We start from the raw sequence: 15,985 nt of genomic DNA on the forward strand, positions 1-15,985 counted from the left end.
ACAGTTTAACTGTTTGCCCTGTACTGTTGCTTTTCATGTGTTCCCTTCCAGCAGGGCAGGTATAGCTCCTGACAAGAGGTGATACTGCTTTCTCTAGATTATTTTCTCCAAGCAGTTAATTGTTACTGTCATTTGCCTTCTCAATTAGTAACAGTGATTATTGCCTGGTAGTGTGGCTGGATATGGTTGAAAAGCCCAATAATGGCATTCACAATCTTTTTGGTGATATGTTCACTCATGAACTATAATTGGCTAGTGGCTGCTATTTTGGTATGGAGAAGGCAATGGCACCCCACTCCAGTACTCTTGCCTGGAAAATCCCACAGACGGAGGAGCCTGGTGGGCCGCAGTCCATGGGGTCGCTAAGAGTTGGACACGACTGAGCGACTTCATTTTCACTTTTCACTTTCATGAATTGGAGAAGGAAATGGCAACCCACTCCAGTGTTCTTGCCTGGAGAATCCCAGGGACGGAGGAGCCTGGTGGGCTGCCGTCTATGGGGTCGCACAGAGTCGGACACGACTGACGCGACTTAGCAGCAGCAGCAGCTATTTTGGTCAGAACCTACCCTTGGGTCTCTCTATTTCTTTGACTGACTTTGACTCAGTAGTTCTCTATTATTTGTCACTCTGTGGGAGGCTTTTTTGCTTCTATTGCTATATCCCAGACACCCTCTGCTAAGTCCCAATGCATGAAATTATTTCTCCTGTCTGCTTCATCTTCTTATGGGAATGAAGTGTGGTAGGTAGGGAGTGTTGAAGGACCTTCTGGTTATCTTTATGGAACTGAAAACTGTTACTAATCTATCATGAATCAATTTCAAAATATGTAGTTTTTTAGGAGTAGGATTTTCCATACAGCCTGTGACATACCACAACATATTTGATGTTTCTTGGAAGTTTCTACACCCATATCATTTTACTTTCAAATTCTTTGTTTTACTCGGTCCTTTATAATGAATATGTTTTTTGATACCTCCTGAAATTTACTATTTTGTGATTTTTCTTTCAGAGCTACTAAAAAGTAAAATAGAATATTGTGCATACAAGGGATATCCATCTGAAGATGCCAGACTATGCACAGTAGTATATCTACTGAAATAAGAATTAAGCATATTGTCTATAGAAAAACAACAGGACAATAAAGAAATATTTGTTTTTGATATTCCTTTCCATCTTACATGAGTTAGTGCTGTGTGATTTCTAAACAGAGACATTTATTGTATTTTGAATGACTATCAGAAGTTTTAAAGCTATGAACCTTGAATAAACTAGCCACTGTAATTAAGACTTTCCCATCAATGGAATTTGTCAATGATGTATTGATGCTGTGTTTCCATTTGTTAAGTTGGAAAATATTATTCTGCCTCTCACAGTCTCATATTTTTCAGCATTAAATATGTTGGGAATAATTTATCTTATGTTTCACAGACTATAGGACTCACCCCAAAGTAAAGATGTCATATTTTCCATTCTGAAATTTGTAGTATATAAATGTGGACTGTTAGAGATGTACTGAAATGTCAGCACTCCAGAAATCACTGTTTTAAATTTAAAGTTGATTTCTTCCTCCAGTATTCATTCCACACTTCATTGCAAACTATTATGTGCCAATTATGATGTTGGGCTTGAGATATAAAAAAATGAATAAATCATGCTTCTACACTCACAGAATGCACAGACGAGGAAGACGGGGAAAACAAACAAAAAAGGAAACCAACTAAAAACAAAAACAGTGCAACATATTTAGTACTGCAGCAGAAGCACATTCCATTAGTGGAAACTATATTTTCAAAGGCTTAGAGCATGTGAGAAGGGAGAGTATGTTCAGACTAGAAAACGGTTCATTGTGTCTAGAATGTTGGATTTAGAGGAGGGAGAAGGAAAAGGCAAGTAGGAACAAGTGGAAGAAGATGAGACAGAAAGTACTGATGGAAAACTGGTAGTAAGGGTCTGGGATACTGTTCTAAGAAATATGGATTATAACTAAACTGGGAAACATTTTCAACATTGTCACAAATACACCTTTAAAAGTTCCTAAACATTTGGGAAGCATAAAAGGGAGGTTGAAAGCAACTCTTTGAAGATAAAGGATGATGTGGTAGCCAAGCACAGGGAGGTAGCAAGAGAAAGAAAGAGGAAGCAAGAGAAAAGAAGAAAAAGGCAAAGTTATCTCCAAACAATCAAAGAGATTTCCACTATTTTTTCAAATTTTACTTTCAGAAACTTTTATAGTTGCTATTGTCCTTTAAATTTTAAGATGACATGTTGAAGTTTTTCTGGGTTTCTTGCTTGCAAGAGATTATAGTGGTAGTTAATGTTTTTGCATAGTCTTGCATTGGAGAAGTTAAATTGAAAAGCTTGATATTGGTGACTGTGTCTTTTTCATGTTTGTTTCCTCAACACTACCATACAACACTACTACAATGTTTGATACATATTCTGCTCAATAAATGTTAAATGATGAATGAATGAGCAACCCAGAAATGTAGAGCCTTTTGTTTACTACTCAGTTCCCTGAACTTACGATAAATTTTGTTATCTGCAAGTTGTAGATCATGAAGTCATTGGAATGCCTAGCACATAGTAACTTCCCAGTAAATATTTGCTGAATAAATGGGTGAAAGAAAAATCTAAGAAAATCAAATGAAGTATTTTTTGAATACTTCCTGGGAACATAGCACTAAAATATTTCCCCTATCATCAAGATATCTCTTTGGAGAAATATTTCAAAATGAATCCTGTGGATAGTAAGTATAAGAACTCAAGGAAGAGAAGGATCCTAATAGATTAGATCAGTATGAGTAGGCTTAAGGAAGCAGAATAGACCTAACTAAAATTTGAATGATTGGTATGATTTACAAATGTAAAGTGGAAAAGAAGTTGTTAGAGAACAAAGCATGTATGGGAAATTAGTAAGATGAATTATTTTATTAAGTTTACCATGCTCTCTTTTTAATCCTGGTGGTGCTGAAGGATACCTTTCTTTCTTATTGCTTTTCAGGGCAGTGTTGGCCCTGTGGGACCAATTGGACCTTCTGGAATCCCTGGCCCAGTGGTATGTTTCTGTTTACATAATGGATATTTCACTCTGATTTCTCTATAATGTCACAAAGTGTCACTTTCTTTTTTAGGGTCTTTCGGGCAATAAGGGCCTACCTGGAATCAAAGGTGATAAGGTGATTTAAATATTTACATTGTCATAGAGATAATTTTTTTTATCACATTTACTTTTTTTTTTGAGTCAGCACCACTTACAAAATACTTTTATTAAAATACGGGATCCAATCTGTAATATCAATTATATAAGTTTTCTCAAAAGTAGGAGAAATAGAGAAATTATTCTTGTGTAACTTGTATTTGCCTTCTGATTGCCACATTTGCATTGCTTAAGTGTCTTTGTATGAAATTGTGCTCCCCAGGGTGAACAAGGCATTGCAGGAGAGCGAGGAGAAACAGGGTATACTGGAGACAAGGTACCATTAGTTTTATATAAATTAAAAAAAAAAAAAAAAAAACAGTGAAAATGTATGCATTCTTTAAAAAGAAGGGAATACTCATTATTTCAAATCATGTTAGGATATAGTATCAATATGATTCTGCATGCCTTGTTTGAAGCATTTTCTCAATTTTTTTTAGAATAATTCCATGACTTTTTAAAATAATTTGCAAGGAGAGGCACATCTGCCTTCTGTGGTGTAATAACTTCTCTCTTTACTGTTCTTTTAGGGTGCTGTGGGTTTTCCTGGACCACCAGGGATGAGAGGAAAGCCAGGACCTTCAGTAGGTTTGAACGTTTGCTGTTCTTTCTGATTCATGGAGTGCGCACTATGACATGACTCTTGATGCCTGTTGGTGTTCGTGGAATGTAAGAAGTAGGGTTTACGTCTACCAGTATGGCATTTTCTCTCCAGTTTTAGAATACGGCTAATCCTTGAAGTTTTCAGCTTACATTCCATAGATTATGGGACCTCACTATCCTCACCTCTTTCATCCCAGTCCAAAGCCAAATTTCCATGAGCCTTAAAGATTTTGGTTCATCTCTTATAGATAGAATTTAAACTAAGCAGTGGATTTTAAGCCAGAAAACATAAAGCAACCTTAAATAACACCATAATTTATTCAAATATCTGTTTCATCAAGGGAACATTCTGAAGAAAAGACAGCATGTCACACTCTCTTATGGACCCAAATATTCTAGTTCCTTGTCTTTTTTAAATGTCTCTTTGGGCATCAGTTAATTGAAATAAAAGGATACTGTGTATTGTAGTTAACTTGAAGCCCAGTAAACTATAAAACTAAAGTTACTGAATAGTTAAAAACATTTAAATAGAGTGGTTAAAACTTGAGTTAATGATATATATCTACATATTAAAAATCATAGTAATGATTATACCTAAAATTCTCTGAGTATTTACAAAATGCCAGGCAGTATTCTAAGACCTATACTTCTAATTTAATCCTTAAAACAGTCATATGAAGTTGCTGCCATTATTATTCCTATTTTACCTATGAGGAAAAGTGAGACAAGGAGAGTTAAATAACTTGCCCAACGTCCCATAGTTAGTTGGTAGTCACCCGAGAAAACCTTGGTGACCACAGATGTCAGAGTCCATGCGCTTAGTCACTGTGCCTTAGTGTTTCATGCTTCAATGTTTTAAGATTGTTTTAGGGTTTTAATGTTGATTAACAACTCTTTGACTGTGATTGTAGATCCAAAATAAAGTGAAAGTCGCTCATTCGTGTCCAACTCTTTGCGACCCCATAGACAATACAGTCCATGGAATTCTCCAGATCCAAAAATTAGATATTAAATTATAATTTATTAATCAAACATTATAAAAGAGTGTTGTTTTCCTGAGCAATTTCAGCATGTTTCCCTAACTCCACCCTCTCATCTTTAGATTGTTTATTTTTGCATCAAAGTAAGCAGCATTAACGGAGAAGGCAGTGGCAACCCACTCCAGTACTCTTGCCTGGAAAATCCCATGGACGGAGGAGTCTGTTAGGCTGCAGTCCATGGGGTCGCTAATGATGAGAGTGAGGTTTTTACTTGTTCATATTATACATTTCTGTACTATTCTAATAAAAAATGTTAATATCGGCAGGGATTACTTTGGTCAGAGACAGCTGACTATTTTTCGTTTTATCAAATCTTGAAAAATATGTACTTTGGACTAAAGATAGGATAAGAGACTTAGGAATTATTATTTGTGAGACCACCTTGACTTTAGACTCTCACTTTATCACTTGTTTGTATCTTACTATTATTTAAAAAATTGTAGATGTTTGACTTAGAAACCTTTCCTAGTTATGGAAAGAGACACTTGTTTAATGAAAAATTTCTTGCAAAAATAAGCAACTATATTAAAAATAAATTGTACAAGTTAGTGTCTATCTAAACTCTTTGCTCCCTATCATGCAATGAATGCCAAAGTCATATGAATGTCTTTATTCTTTTACGTCTCCTACTTTTGGTTTTTTGATTTTCTGTTATCTACAATGTTAGTGTCACTGATACTGTTTTCAAATGGATCTAAGCTGTAACATGAAAGAATGTTTTGAAGATAAAAGAATGTTCTGATCTAGAAGGTTTTTAACATTCTGGAATAGGGAAACTTTTACCCTGCAAGTATTTAAAAGCTAGAGAAAATTACCTATCTTAAGTTAAGAAATATTGTTTTTTTAAAGAGAAAAAGCAAAGTCAATTATGTCCTTTTCATTTTTTGGCTAGAAGTTGCTACCATTTATAGAAGTTTACTTAATCATTATTCAGTTCTTTACATTTTTATAAAGGTAAATTGACATTCAAGGAAACTTGCAGTTGAAATTTTTCAAAATGAAATTTTTTCTGAAGGATAAATAAAGTTATTCCACAAGTTCATGTTCTTAAATATCAGGTTGTGGATCAACTTCTCTGATAATGAAGGCCTGCTGTATTCCATTTTTTCCTCAGGCTTGTAAATTTAAGCGTCTTGTTTAGATTTTGCCACTAGAGGGCCTCAGTGAAAATGCTGTTTCTGTCTGTTTGAGGTACTTTTCATTTCAAGAATTTGAATCCCTTAGATACTCACTATGGAGTATGACTTTGTTTATTTAGGGGAACTTAAGTGAACTTCTGCATAATATTTTACAGCTTTTCTCTAGGTTTGATTGTGGGTGTACTGTGTACTGCCTAAGTCCAGAGACTGCAGCACTGTATGAGGATGAATTTAATACACGGAAAACTATGCTTCACTTCTTAGAAACTGGATACGCAAAGAGTTTATGTATAATAAATTCAAGAAATTTTATATATTCTGTGACCTGTTGTCAGATTTGAGGCTCACATAGAAATTTAATATGACAAAAATAATGAATTCAGTTGTTTTAATGAAAACAAGGATATCAGTCTATTGGCCTTCCACGTTCTGTAGTTTCAACTCTTGAGAGGATCACCAACCCTCTCCATGATCAGGCTTTTACCCTTCTTTTCCAGCCCTGATTTCACATTGTTAATCTGAATGTCAGAAAATGGCTGCAGAGATATAGAAATCAAATCTTCAGAAGTTTAATCAAAGGATCAGAGTAATCTAGGAATTCTAGGTAATATCCAGGAGATGAGAGAGGATGTGAATGGAAAGATTAATAGTTATAAAATTGATTAACATTTAATGAGTCCTTTCTGTGTGCTAAGCACTGTGCTTAACTCTTTACATTTGTCTCATTTATTTCTCACAATGACTGCAAGACTGTTAGTGACATTATTATTATTCCTATTTTATTGGTGAGAAAATAGGCTGAGAGAGATTAAGCAACAGGTATTTAAATCCAGGTGATTCTTAATTACTAAATCAGGCCCCTTATAGTTACCAAAGGAGAGAGAATTTTTCAGAGGCAATCCTAGAATTCTAGTTGTTTATGAAAGCAGTTCCTATGTAGAGTTTCCTACTTTATTAAGTCAAACTTTATTCTCTTATCTTTGGATAACACACACCTACACCACAATTTTTTTCCTTCATTTGATTTCCATTAATTTGTATCTCTAATATTTAGGGGTAAATATGTATAGATCTATACACATCTTATATAATAAATTTCATACAATGATGATGATTTTAAGTCTTTCTGAATAGTCGTTACAACTTTGAAATAATATATTGACTGCTGTTTGCCAGAAAGTCATTACAACTTTGTGTGACATAATATATTTAGTAGTTTTGCATACTATATCCTTTTTCAATCATATTTATTAAATTAATGTTTATACTTTGATTTCTCTCCCCCAACCTCCACATTGTAGGGCCAAACAGGTGACCCAGGACCCCAAGGGCCATCTGGCCCTCCAGGACCAGAGGTAAAATGTTGGTGGGAATATAATTAATTTAAATAAATGTCATAGCAATTAAACTTTATTAGTTAAACCTTTTATATAGTAGGCTTAAGCAAGATTCTCTTTAAAGTTTATATCTTTGTAAACAGTTTGGACTAAATGTTTTCTGTTATGTTGGGAGGTATGCAACAGTGATCTCCAGAAAATAGAAAAGGTATTAGTCACATAGTCCTGGTTAGATCACAGTTGATTTGTTTGTTCTGCACAACAACTACTAGTAACACATAGTTGGGGCTTACAATCAAATTTCAGAACATAAGTGCTGTTGAATTTTTAATGCAGACTGCTTCCAATTTTTTAATGTGCGCATATCATTTGGATCTCATATTCTAGAATAAACATGAGTAAGTCTGTAGTACATGCATAAGATTTGCTTGTATAGTATATTCTTTGAAATTCTTACTTTGGCTTAATCCTTGATGTAGAGGGGCTTTTTCTTTTCTGTAAGACTGCATAGGACATAAGCTTATGAGATGAAACATTTACGTTTTTTTAAAAATCATTTTATGAGTCAAAGATATACTACATGGAGATAAGTTTCTGAAGCTCACCTTAGTTCAAAAATATAATCCCAAATATATGCATACATAAACATATAACCCTGTGGTCCATGGGGACACAAAGAGTTGGAATGACTGTGCGACTGAACAACAACAAAACCTATAAATACACATTCACATCGAATTCAGAGTCACAGATGCAGCAGTAACACTGAGAAAGTGGATTTGGCTTCACAATAAATTAGATCGATAAAGTCCCCATAGTGTCAAAGCAGTAGGTGGGGTTTCTAGGAATAGTAAGTACTATCTTGATGCTTTCTCCTTCTGTTTGTAAATTCTAAGGTCTGTTTCTTATTCCACATCTGTCTTTCAGAATTGGCTAATTTCTTTTAGCAAATGTCTATTCTTACTGACTGTCTAATTTAAGAACATATTAGAGGTTAATGGTTCAAAAATCAAAACAACCATAATTGCATCTAGTTTTAGTAATAGGTAATAGGAGGTAAAATGGAGCAATGTATTGATGTCATGATGCTGGGAGAAATGAAATTGTTTATAGTAATAAAATTTATTATTAACAGACAATTAAAGTAGTAATTAACTGATTAATATGCTTATCTTTTTTATGAGCCTACGTTCTTTTAATTGTTTGTCATGAAAACATTCCTGGGATGAATCGTATTTACCTGTCTTCATCATACTGAGGGTATAGAATGTAACTGACCTTTTATTATCTTTAAAGTTTGTTTTTACAAACATAGATTACTGTATTGTAATTTTAGTTACATATGGTATGTATCCTAGGAAGAGTGTGTCATCTCCTTGCTATCAGTGTGGTTTAAGATTGTTTCCTTTTCTTTATAAAGCCAGGTTAAAGTATGCATGGGCCATGTTTTCACTCATCACTTAATTTTCCAGAAATTTTTTTTCTCTGTTGCTTTTGAAATTTTATGATTTTCAATCACATTCAGAACATTGCCTAATTGTCTTTGAGTCCTGGAAGGTACTGAGTCCCAACATATACCAATTCTTCCTTCTTTTGTTGTTGTTGTTCAGTTGTTTGACTTAGAAACCTTTCCTAGTTATGGAAAGAGACACTTGTTTAATGAAAAATTGCTTACAAAAATCAGTATCTGATTTTTTTAAGTTGTATCTGATTCTTTCTGACCCTATAGACTTCAGCACACTGGGCTCCTCTGTCCTTCACTATCTCCCAGAGTTTGCTCAAATTCATGTCCATTGAGTCAGTGGTGCTATTTAAACATCCTGTCCTCTGCCGCCAACTTCTCCTCCTGCCCTCAATCTTTCCCAGCATCAGGTCTTTTCTAATGTATTGGCTGTTTGCATCGGGTGGCCAAAGTATTAGAGCTTCAGCTTCAGCATCAGTCCTTCCAATGAATATTCAGGGTTTATTTCCTTTCAGATTGATTGGTTTGATCTCCTTGCAATCCAGGGAACTTTCAAAGAGTCTTCTCTAGCACCACAATTTGAAGGCATCAATTCTTTGGTGCTCAGCCTTCTTTCTAGAACAACTCTTACATCCATACATGACTGCTGGAAAAGCCATAGCTCTGACTATGCGGACCTTTGTCTGGTGTGTTTTAACATGCTATCTAGGTTTGTCAAAGCTTTCCTTCCAAGTAGGAAAGGTTAGTCATAGCTTTCATTTCTTTTAACTTCATGGCTACAATCACCATCTGCAGTTATTTTGGAGCTCAAGAAAATAAAACCTGTCACTGCTTCCCCTTTTCCCCTTCTATTTGCCATGAAGTGATGGGACCAAATGCCATGATCTTCGTTTTTTGAATATTGAATATTAAGCCAGCTTTTTCACTCTCTTCTTTCACCCTTATCAAGCGACTCTTTAGTTACTCTTCACTTTCTCCCATTGGAGTGGTACATCTGTATATCTGAAGTTGTTGCTATTTCTCCTGGCTGGCAATCTTGATTCCAACTTGTGTTTCATCCAGCCACATTTCGCATGATATATTCTGCGTAAGTTAAATAAGTAGGGTGACAGTATACCGCCTTGTCATATTCCTTATCCAACTTGGAACTAGTCAATTGTTCCTTGACTGGTTCTGACTATTGCTTCTTGATCCACATACAGATTTCTCAGGAGGTCATCTGGTATTCCCATCTCTTTATGAATTTTCCACAGGTTGTTGTGATCCACACTGTCAAAAGTGTTAGCATAGTTGATAAAGCAGAAGTAGGTTATTTTTCTGGAACTCCTTTGCTTTCTTCATAATCCAGTGAATGTTGACAATTCGATCTTTGGTTCCTCTGCCTCTTTGAAGCCCAGCTTGTTTATCTGGAAGTTCTTGGTTCACATACTGCTAAAGCCTAGCTTGAAGAATTTTGAGCATAACCTTGCTAGCTTGTGAAGAGATTGCAATTATATGGTAGTTTGAACATTGTTTGGTATTGTCCTTTTTGGGGATTGGAATGGTAACTGACCTTTTCCAGTCCTGTGGCCACTGCTTACCTGTTTTAAATTGTTTATGAGGCTAAAGATGCAACCTGTGTTCTCTCAATAAGTGGTGTAAGGTTGTTTTGGGAAATGGGCCCAAAATCCACAGATCATAATTTCTTCTTGATCATAGGACTATAATATGTAGGATTTCATATATAAGGCAGCACTTCTATTTAAATCCTTCTTTACATTAGGCTCTTAATAGAATTGTAATGTCTAAGAATTTAAAATACATGTTTAATCATATATCAAGCCTAAAAAGTTTCTCCTTGCATAGTAGATGAATTTTCTCAAGTAAACAATCATATATGTTGTGCTATATTTAGACTTTATCCTGTAGTCAGTGATCACAAATTTTTAACCAAAGGAATACAATTATCAGAAATGTATTTGAATGTATAAGTGGTAGATGAAACAAAGAAGAGAAGGAGGCAGGGAGAGATGACAAGGAGGAGAAAAAGGAGAGGTGGAAAGTCTGTGGCTATTTGGGAGGATAATGCAAGGCCAAGGGGCTAGTGATGAGGGCCTGTAAAAATAGAGAGGAAAGGATGGCTTCAAGAGATAATTAGGAAATATGATTCACAGCACTTGAATCACAGTCCAGTTCATTCAACTCATGTGAGAAAGGAATAAAAGATGCATGTAATAATTTTGGCTTGAACAGTTGGGGAGAATGTAGATCTTCATTCTAAAAACAGAATAAAAAAGAAGGAGGAAGATATCTACGGTGTGTGGAGATAATGCTTTGGTTTTAATTTTGTTAGGGCTAAAGTGCCCATGGGATATACAGGAAATTAGTCTCATAAATGTATAGAAAATTGTAGACTTGAAACTCAAAGTGAACTAGAGAAACATGTTGGTATAGTACTCCACATAGATGTATTGAATGAAGCAATTGCAATAGATGAAATCATTTAGGACTTGTGAAACAAGATTTGAAAATACTATTCCTAGACACTCACCTCCAGAAGGTGAATGTCATTCTCTGTTTACAGTATAATTAAGTTTTAAATTGACAATATTAACAGCAGTAAAATAAACTTCAGTAACTTAAAAACATCATGAGAATAAAAAAAATCACAATGGAAATTAGAAAATATTTAGAATTGAGTAACAAAATCACTATAAAATCCAATATTGTACCTAAAACAACACCCAAACCCTAGAGGGAAATTCACAGACTTCAGTGCATTTTCAAAAAGCAAGGAAGATTGAGAATAAATAAGTTATGCAGAGCACAAGTATGCGGGTTTGTTTCAAAAGAAGAGAGATGTTGAAAGAAGTCAATAGGATGGAGTCTGTGTTCTCTGTAAGTAGGAGACTAAATCCCAAAAGTGGGAGGAATTTGTGTGTGCAGAAGGAAGATACTCAGTTTTGTGAAGAGTAACCAGGGAAGGGACTGGGGGCCAGTAACATAATTTCTAACTTGAATTAAAAACTCAGCTGAGCCTGAAAAACCTTTTCCACACAGCACAGCCACAACGTTCTGTACAATTTATTAGAAATTAATTGCAAACTTGAGTCTGAACTTTGTACTGGGGCAAAACAAAAAAACATAGTCGGTTTTAGGCTTCTCTTCTCCCTTGGATAAAAATGTATTGCTTGTACAAAAGAGGGGTAGCAACTCATGGTATTGTGTGATTTCCATATTTGAGCATAGATTGATAACATGTCAAAGTACAGTCCAGTAAGAGTTATTAAATAAGGGACCAAAATGACGGTCCTAGGTATATACTTCTGAGAAAGCTTCTGTTAATTATTGAATGACGAAAGGCTTAAGTTAACAGTTGAAAAGTATGATGCTTTGCGATTGATGTCTTCTGAATGAGAATTGAGGAGGTAGCCTGAGTACCTTGAGCAAATTACTTGGTTTTGTGTGTGTGTGTGTGTGTGTGTGTGAATATTGTGATATATATGCTTAAGTTTATCCTTTACTAAATGTTTTCTCAGTTGTCCCAGAACCATTTGTTAAGCAATTTGTCTTTGCATCAGTGATTTTAAGATGTCACCCTTATCATATACTAAATTTTCATGGTTTTTGGGTCTATGTCTGAACTTTGTTTTCCTTTCCACTTGAATGGTTGTCTGTTCCTGCACAGTTGTCACGTTGTTTTAATGATAAGAAGCTCTATGATATTTTATAACTTCATTGAAAAATAACTGGGAATAATCAGCAAATACAATTACATTTATAAAAGTATACAATGTGATGACTTGATATACATTGTGGAATTATTGTCATGATCAAGATAATTAGTACATCCATCACCTCATGTAGTTCTTTTAAATTTTTTAAAAAATTGTTATTGGAGTTTAGTTGATTTACAACATTGTGTAAATTTTTTAAGTGTAAAACAAAGTGAATTGGTTTTGTATATATCCACTCTTTAGATTCTTTTCCCATCTAGGTCTACTCAGAATACTGAGTAGAATTCCCTGTGCTATACAGTAGGTCTTTCTTTACCTATTTTATATACAGTTGTATGTATATGTTAATCCCAAATTCCTAATTTATCTCCCTGCTCCTCTCTACTATCCCCTTTGGTCGCCATAAGTTTATTTTCTATGTTTGTAAGTCTATTTCATTTTTGTAAAATAAGTTCATCTGTATCATTTTTTTATATTCCACATATAAATGACATCATATGATGTTTGTCTTTTTCTAACTTCACTTAGCATAAGAAACTATATTCATTTTGCTTCAAATGGCATTATTTCATTCTTTATATGGCTGAGTAATATTCCATTGTATATATATATATGACATCTTTCGTTTGTTGATGGATGTTTCAGTTGCTTCCCTGTCTTGGCTGTTGTAAATAGTACTGCAGTGAACTTTGGAGTGCATTTACCTTTTTGAATTATGGTTTCCTCTGAATATATACCCAGGAGTAGGATTGTTGGATCATATTGTAGCTTTATTTTTAGTTTCGTAAGGAGCTTCCATACTGTTTTTCATAGTGGTTGTACCAATTTATATTGCCACCAACAATACACCCTCTCCAACATTTATTGTAGATTTTTTGATGATGACCATTCTGATCAGTGTGAAGTAACACTTCACTGTACTTTTGGTTTGCATTTCTCTAGTAATTAATTATGTTGAACATCTTTTCTTGTGCTTTTTGGCCATCTGTGTGTCTGCTTTGAAAAAATGTCTGTTTAGATCTCCTGTCCATTTTGTTAACTGGGCTGTTTGTTTGTTTTTGTTATGTTGAGCATCTTTTCACGTGCTGTGCCACCACTTACTTTTGGTCTAATAGGGCTGTTTGTTTTAATGGGATGTACATGGCTGTTGTCGATCCAGTTCCATTGGGGCCACAACTGGCACTTATTTCTCCCTCCCTCACTGTCCATTTCAAATCCCTTTCACTCTCACCTTCTTCTCAGTAGGTCTTGGTGACTTGTCTAGTGGTTAACCTAAACCTGGGGCATGAACTTCTGTTTGGAGTTCCATTGTATCTCCTGTATTCCACATAAATTCCTTCCTGCCTCTTTGGTATGAAGCAGTCTTTCCTCCTTTTCCTCCTGTTTTTCAGTCAATTAACCATGCCAAGTTGGTGACCTCTCATCTTGTTTGCTTATATCTTGTCATAAAAAAATCTAAAGTGCTGTGGTAGCAGCCATAATTTTTAGTTTAAGAGCTTTGCTGTGTCTCCTGTCAAGGGAGAGCCCCTTTGGGTATCAGAATCTCCATCCCTGTGAAGTCCAAGATTGTGGGGACAGAAAGCAAAAATTAACCTGTTTTACTAGAAGTGATTGCAGATAGGACCACACCCACTTCTACTTCTTGGTTCCCAAACTTGTATATCCTTCCTGTTAGAGACAAAACATCCTGTGGAGGTCTGTGATTTAATAAATACCCCGTCTCAGAGGCTGGTACTCTTTCCTTTCATACCGCATCCTCTGAGCTGGTTCTTCAGTTATAACTTTAGAAGGCAGTTCCAATGTTCCATGAGACTGGCTACCTCTCGATGGTACAAGGTGGATTGAGACAAATGGATCACATTGTGGGGTCACTTTTAATCTCCTTCAGTGTAGAGATGCTGTGCTGTGTGGGGATCCGTGCCTGTGGATCAGGTATTCTGTAATCCCCTAGACAGCGGTGCTAGTTAAACCTATAAAGGGAGGAAAGTCAGACTTAACTAAAATACCTGTGTCTGTAAAGATGCACTGCTGATACTTTTAGATTGAAAGGGGTCCACATGAATGTAAACTACCTGTCAGTCTCTTAAAAACCACAAATGAAACGGGTGCATTTGCCACATCAATGATCACACACCATGTGAAGGGGGTCTCAATCATCTGCTTGGGTGATAATATTATTCAATACATCTGACACAGCAGCTGCAACTGGGGCAGTGGGGGTCTACAGTCATTCTCCAAAATAAAACTGATTTTGGTAGGGGCCAGTCTGACAAATTAAACAGTGCTATAATAGAGAGCACAAACCCTACATATTTTAGATCTTGAATGATGGTACTAATCTCTGACATTCTCTCCACATACAATTTGATTGACACTTACGTGGATATGTATTGTTGTTTAGTTGCTAAATCACATCCGACTCTTGTGACTGCATGTACTATAGCATTCCAAGCTCCTTTGTCCATGGTATTTCCCAGGCAAGAATACTGGAGTGCATTGCCATTTCTTTCTCCAGGGGATCTTCCTGACCCAAGGATCAAACCCACATCTCCTGCGTTGGCAGGTAGATTCTTTACCACTGAGTCATCAGTGAAGCCCATGTAGATGTTAATGACTGGCTGATCCTTAGAACCAAAGGTCCACCTAACTATAGGAGTACCCTTGCCTTTTTTGGCTCCTTTTTAAGAGAAAATCAAAATCTAAGTTACTAATTTTCAAAGGTCCTTTAGAGATACCTATTTTTTTTTATTTTATTTATTTGGTTGCACTGAATCTTCTTTGCTGCTCACAGGCTTTCTCTGGTTGCAGAGAGCCGGGGCTCCTCTGTATGTAGTGTGTGGGCTCCTCACCTTGATGGCTGCTTTTGTTGAGGAGCCCAGGCTCTAGGCACAAGGGCTTCAGGAGTTACAGCTCACGGGCTCAGTAGCTGTGGCACTCAGGCTTAGCTGCTCCGTTGCATGTGGAATCTTCCTGGACCAAGGATCAAACCCATGTCCCCTGCATTGCACGGTGGATTCTTAATCCACTGTACCACCAGGGAAGTCCTAGAGATACCTATTTTATGTTAATCACTAAAAACAACAACAACAAAAAAATGGTGAATCAGATGAGGTCTTAACTTTAAAGAGCTTGGACATGAGTTTGAGCAAGCTCCAGGAGTTGATGGACAGGGAAGTCTGGTGTGCTGCAGTCCGTGGGGTCATGAAGGGTTGGACACAACTGAGCGACTGAACTGAACTGAATACTAAATTCAGACTGTGTAAAGCCCCCACTGTCTCTTTTTCCCAAACATCAAGATTAATTAGGTTTGATAAAAATAAAAAATCAGGCCATTCTTTAATAGTCTAGGACCAATGTATTTCTCAGAGAAAATTATGAAATAGCCAAAGAATTTCTTTCCTGACCCCTCTGGTCTCTCCTGTGTATATTGTTTCCCTCTGGGGCATGAGTTCTTATCTATTTGAAACAACCAATGTATCTTTTTCCTTCC

General features: G+C 35.9%; 1 protein-coding gene across 8 annotated transcripts in view; it reads left to right on the forward strand.

The window, feature by feature from the left end:
- The window catches only part of COL24A1 (collagen type XXIV alpha 1 chain), a 382,349-nt gene that overhangs the window by 131,232 nt on the left and 235,132 nt on the right, over positions 1-15,985 (forward strand). For all 8 annotated transcript variants that reach the window (XM_043877542.1, XM_043877547.1, XM_043877541.1 and 5 more), the window contains 5 exons: positions 3,004-3,057; positions 3,134-3,178; positions 3,422-3,475; positions 3,729-3,782; positions 7,282-7,335. In XM_043877542.1, the coding sequence (XP_043733477.1) occupies positions 3,004-3,057; positions 3,134-3,178; positions 3,422-3,475; positions 3,729-3,782; positions 7,282-7,335 (261 nt within the window). The remainder of the gene's footprint in view (positions 1-3,003; positions 3,058-3,133; positions 3,179-3,421; positions 3,476-3,728; positions 3,783-7,281; positions 7,336-15,985) is intronic.

Source organism: Cervus elaphus, chromosome 20 (genome assembly GCF_910594005.1).
Source record: "Cervus elaphus chromosome 20, mCerEla1.1, whole genome shotgun sequence".
In the NCBI taxonomy this organism is placed as follows: domain Eukaryota; kingdom Metazoa; phylum Chordata; class Mammalia; order Artiodactyla; family Cervidae; genus Cervus; species Cervus elaphus.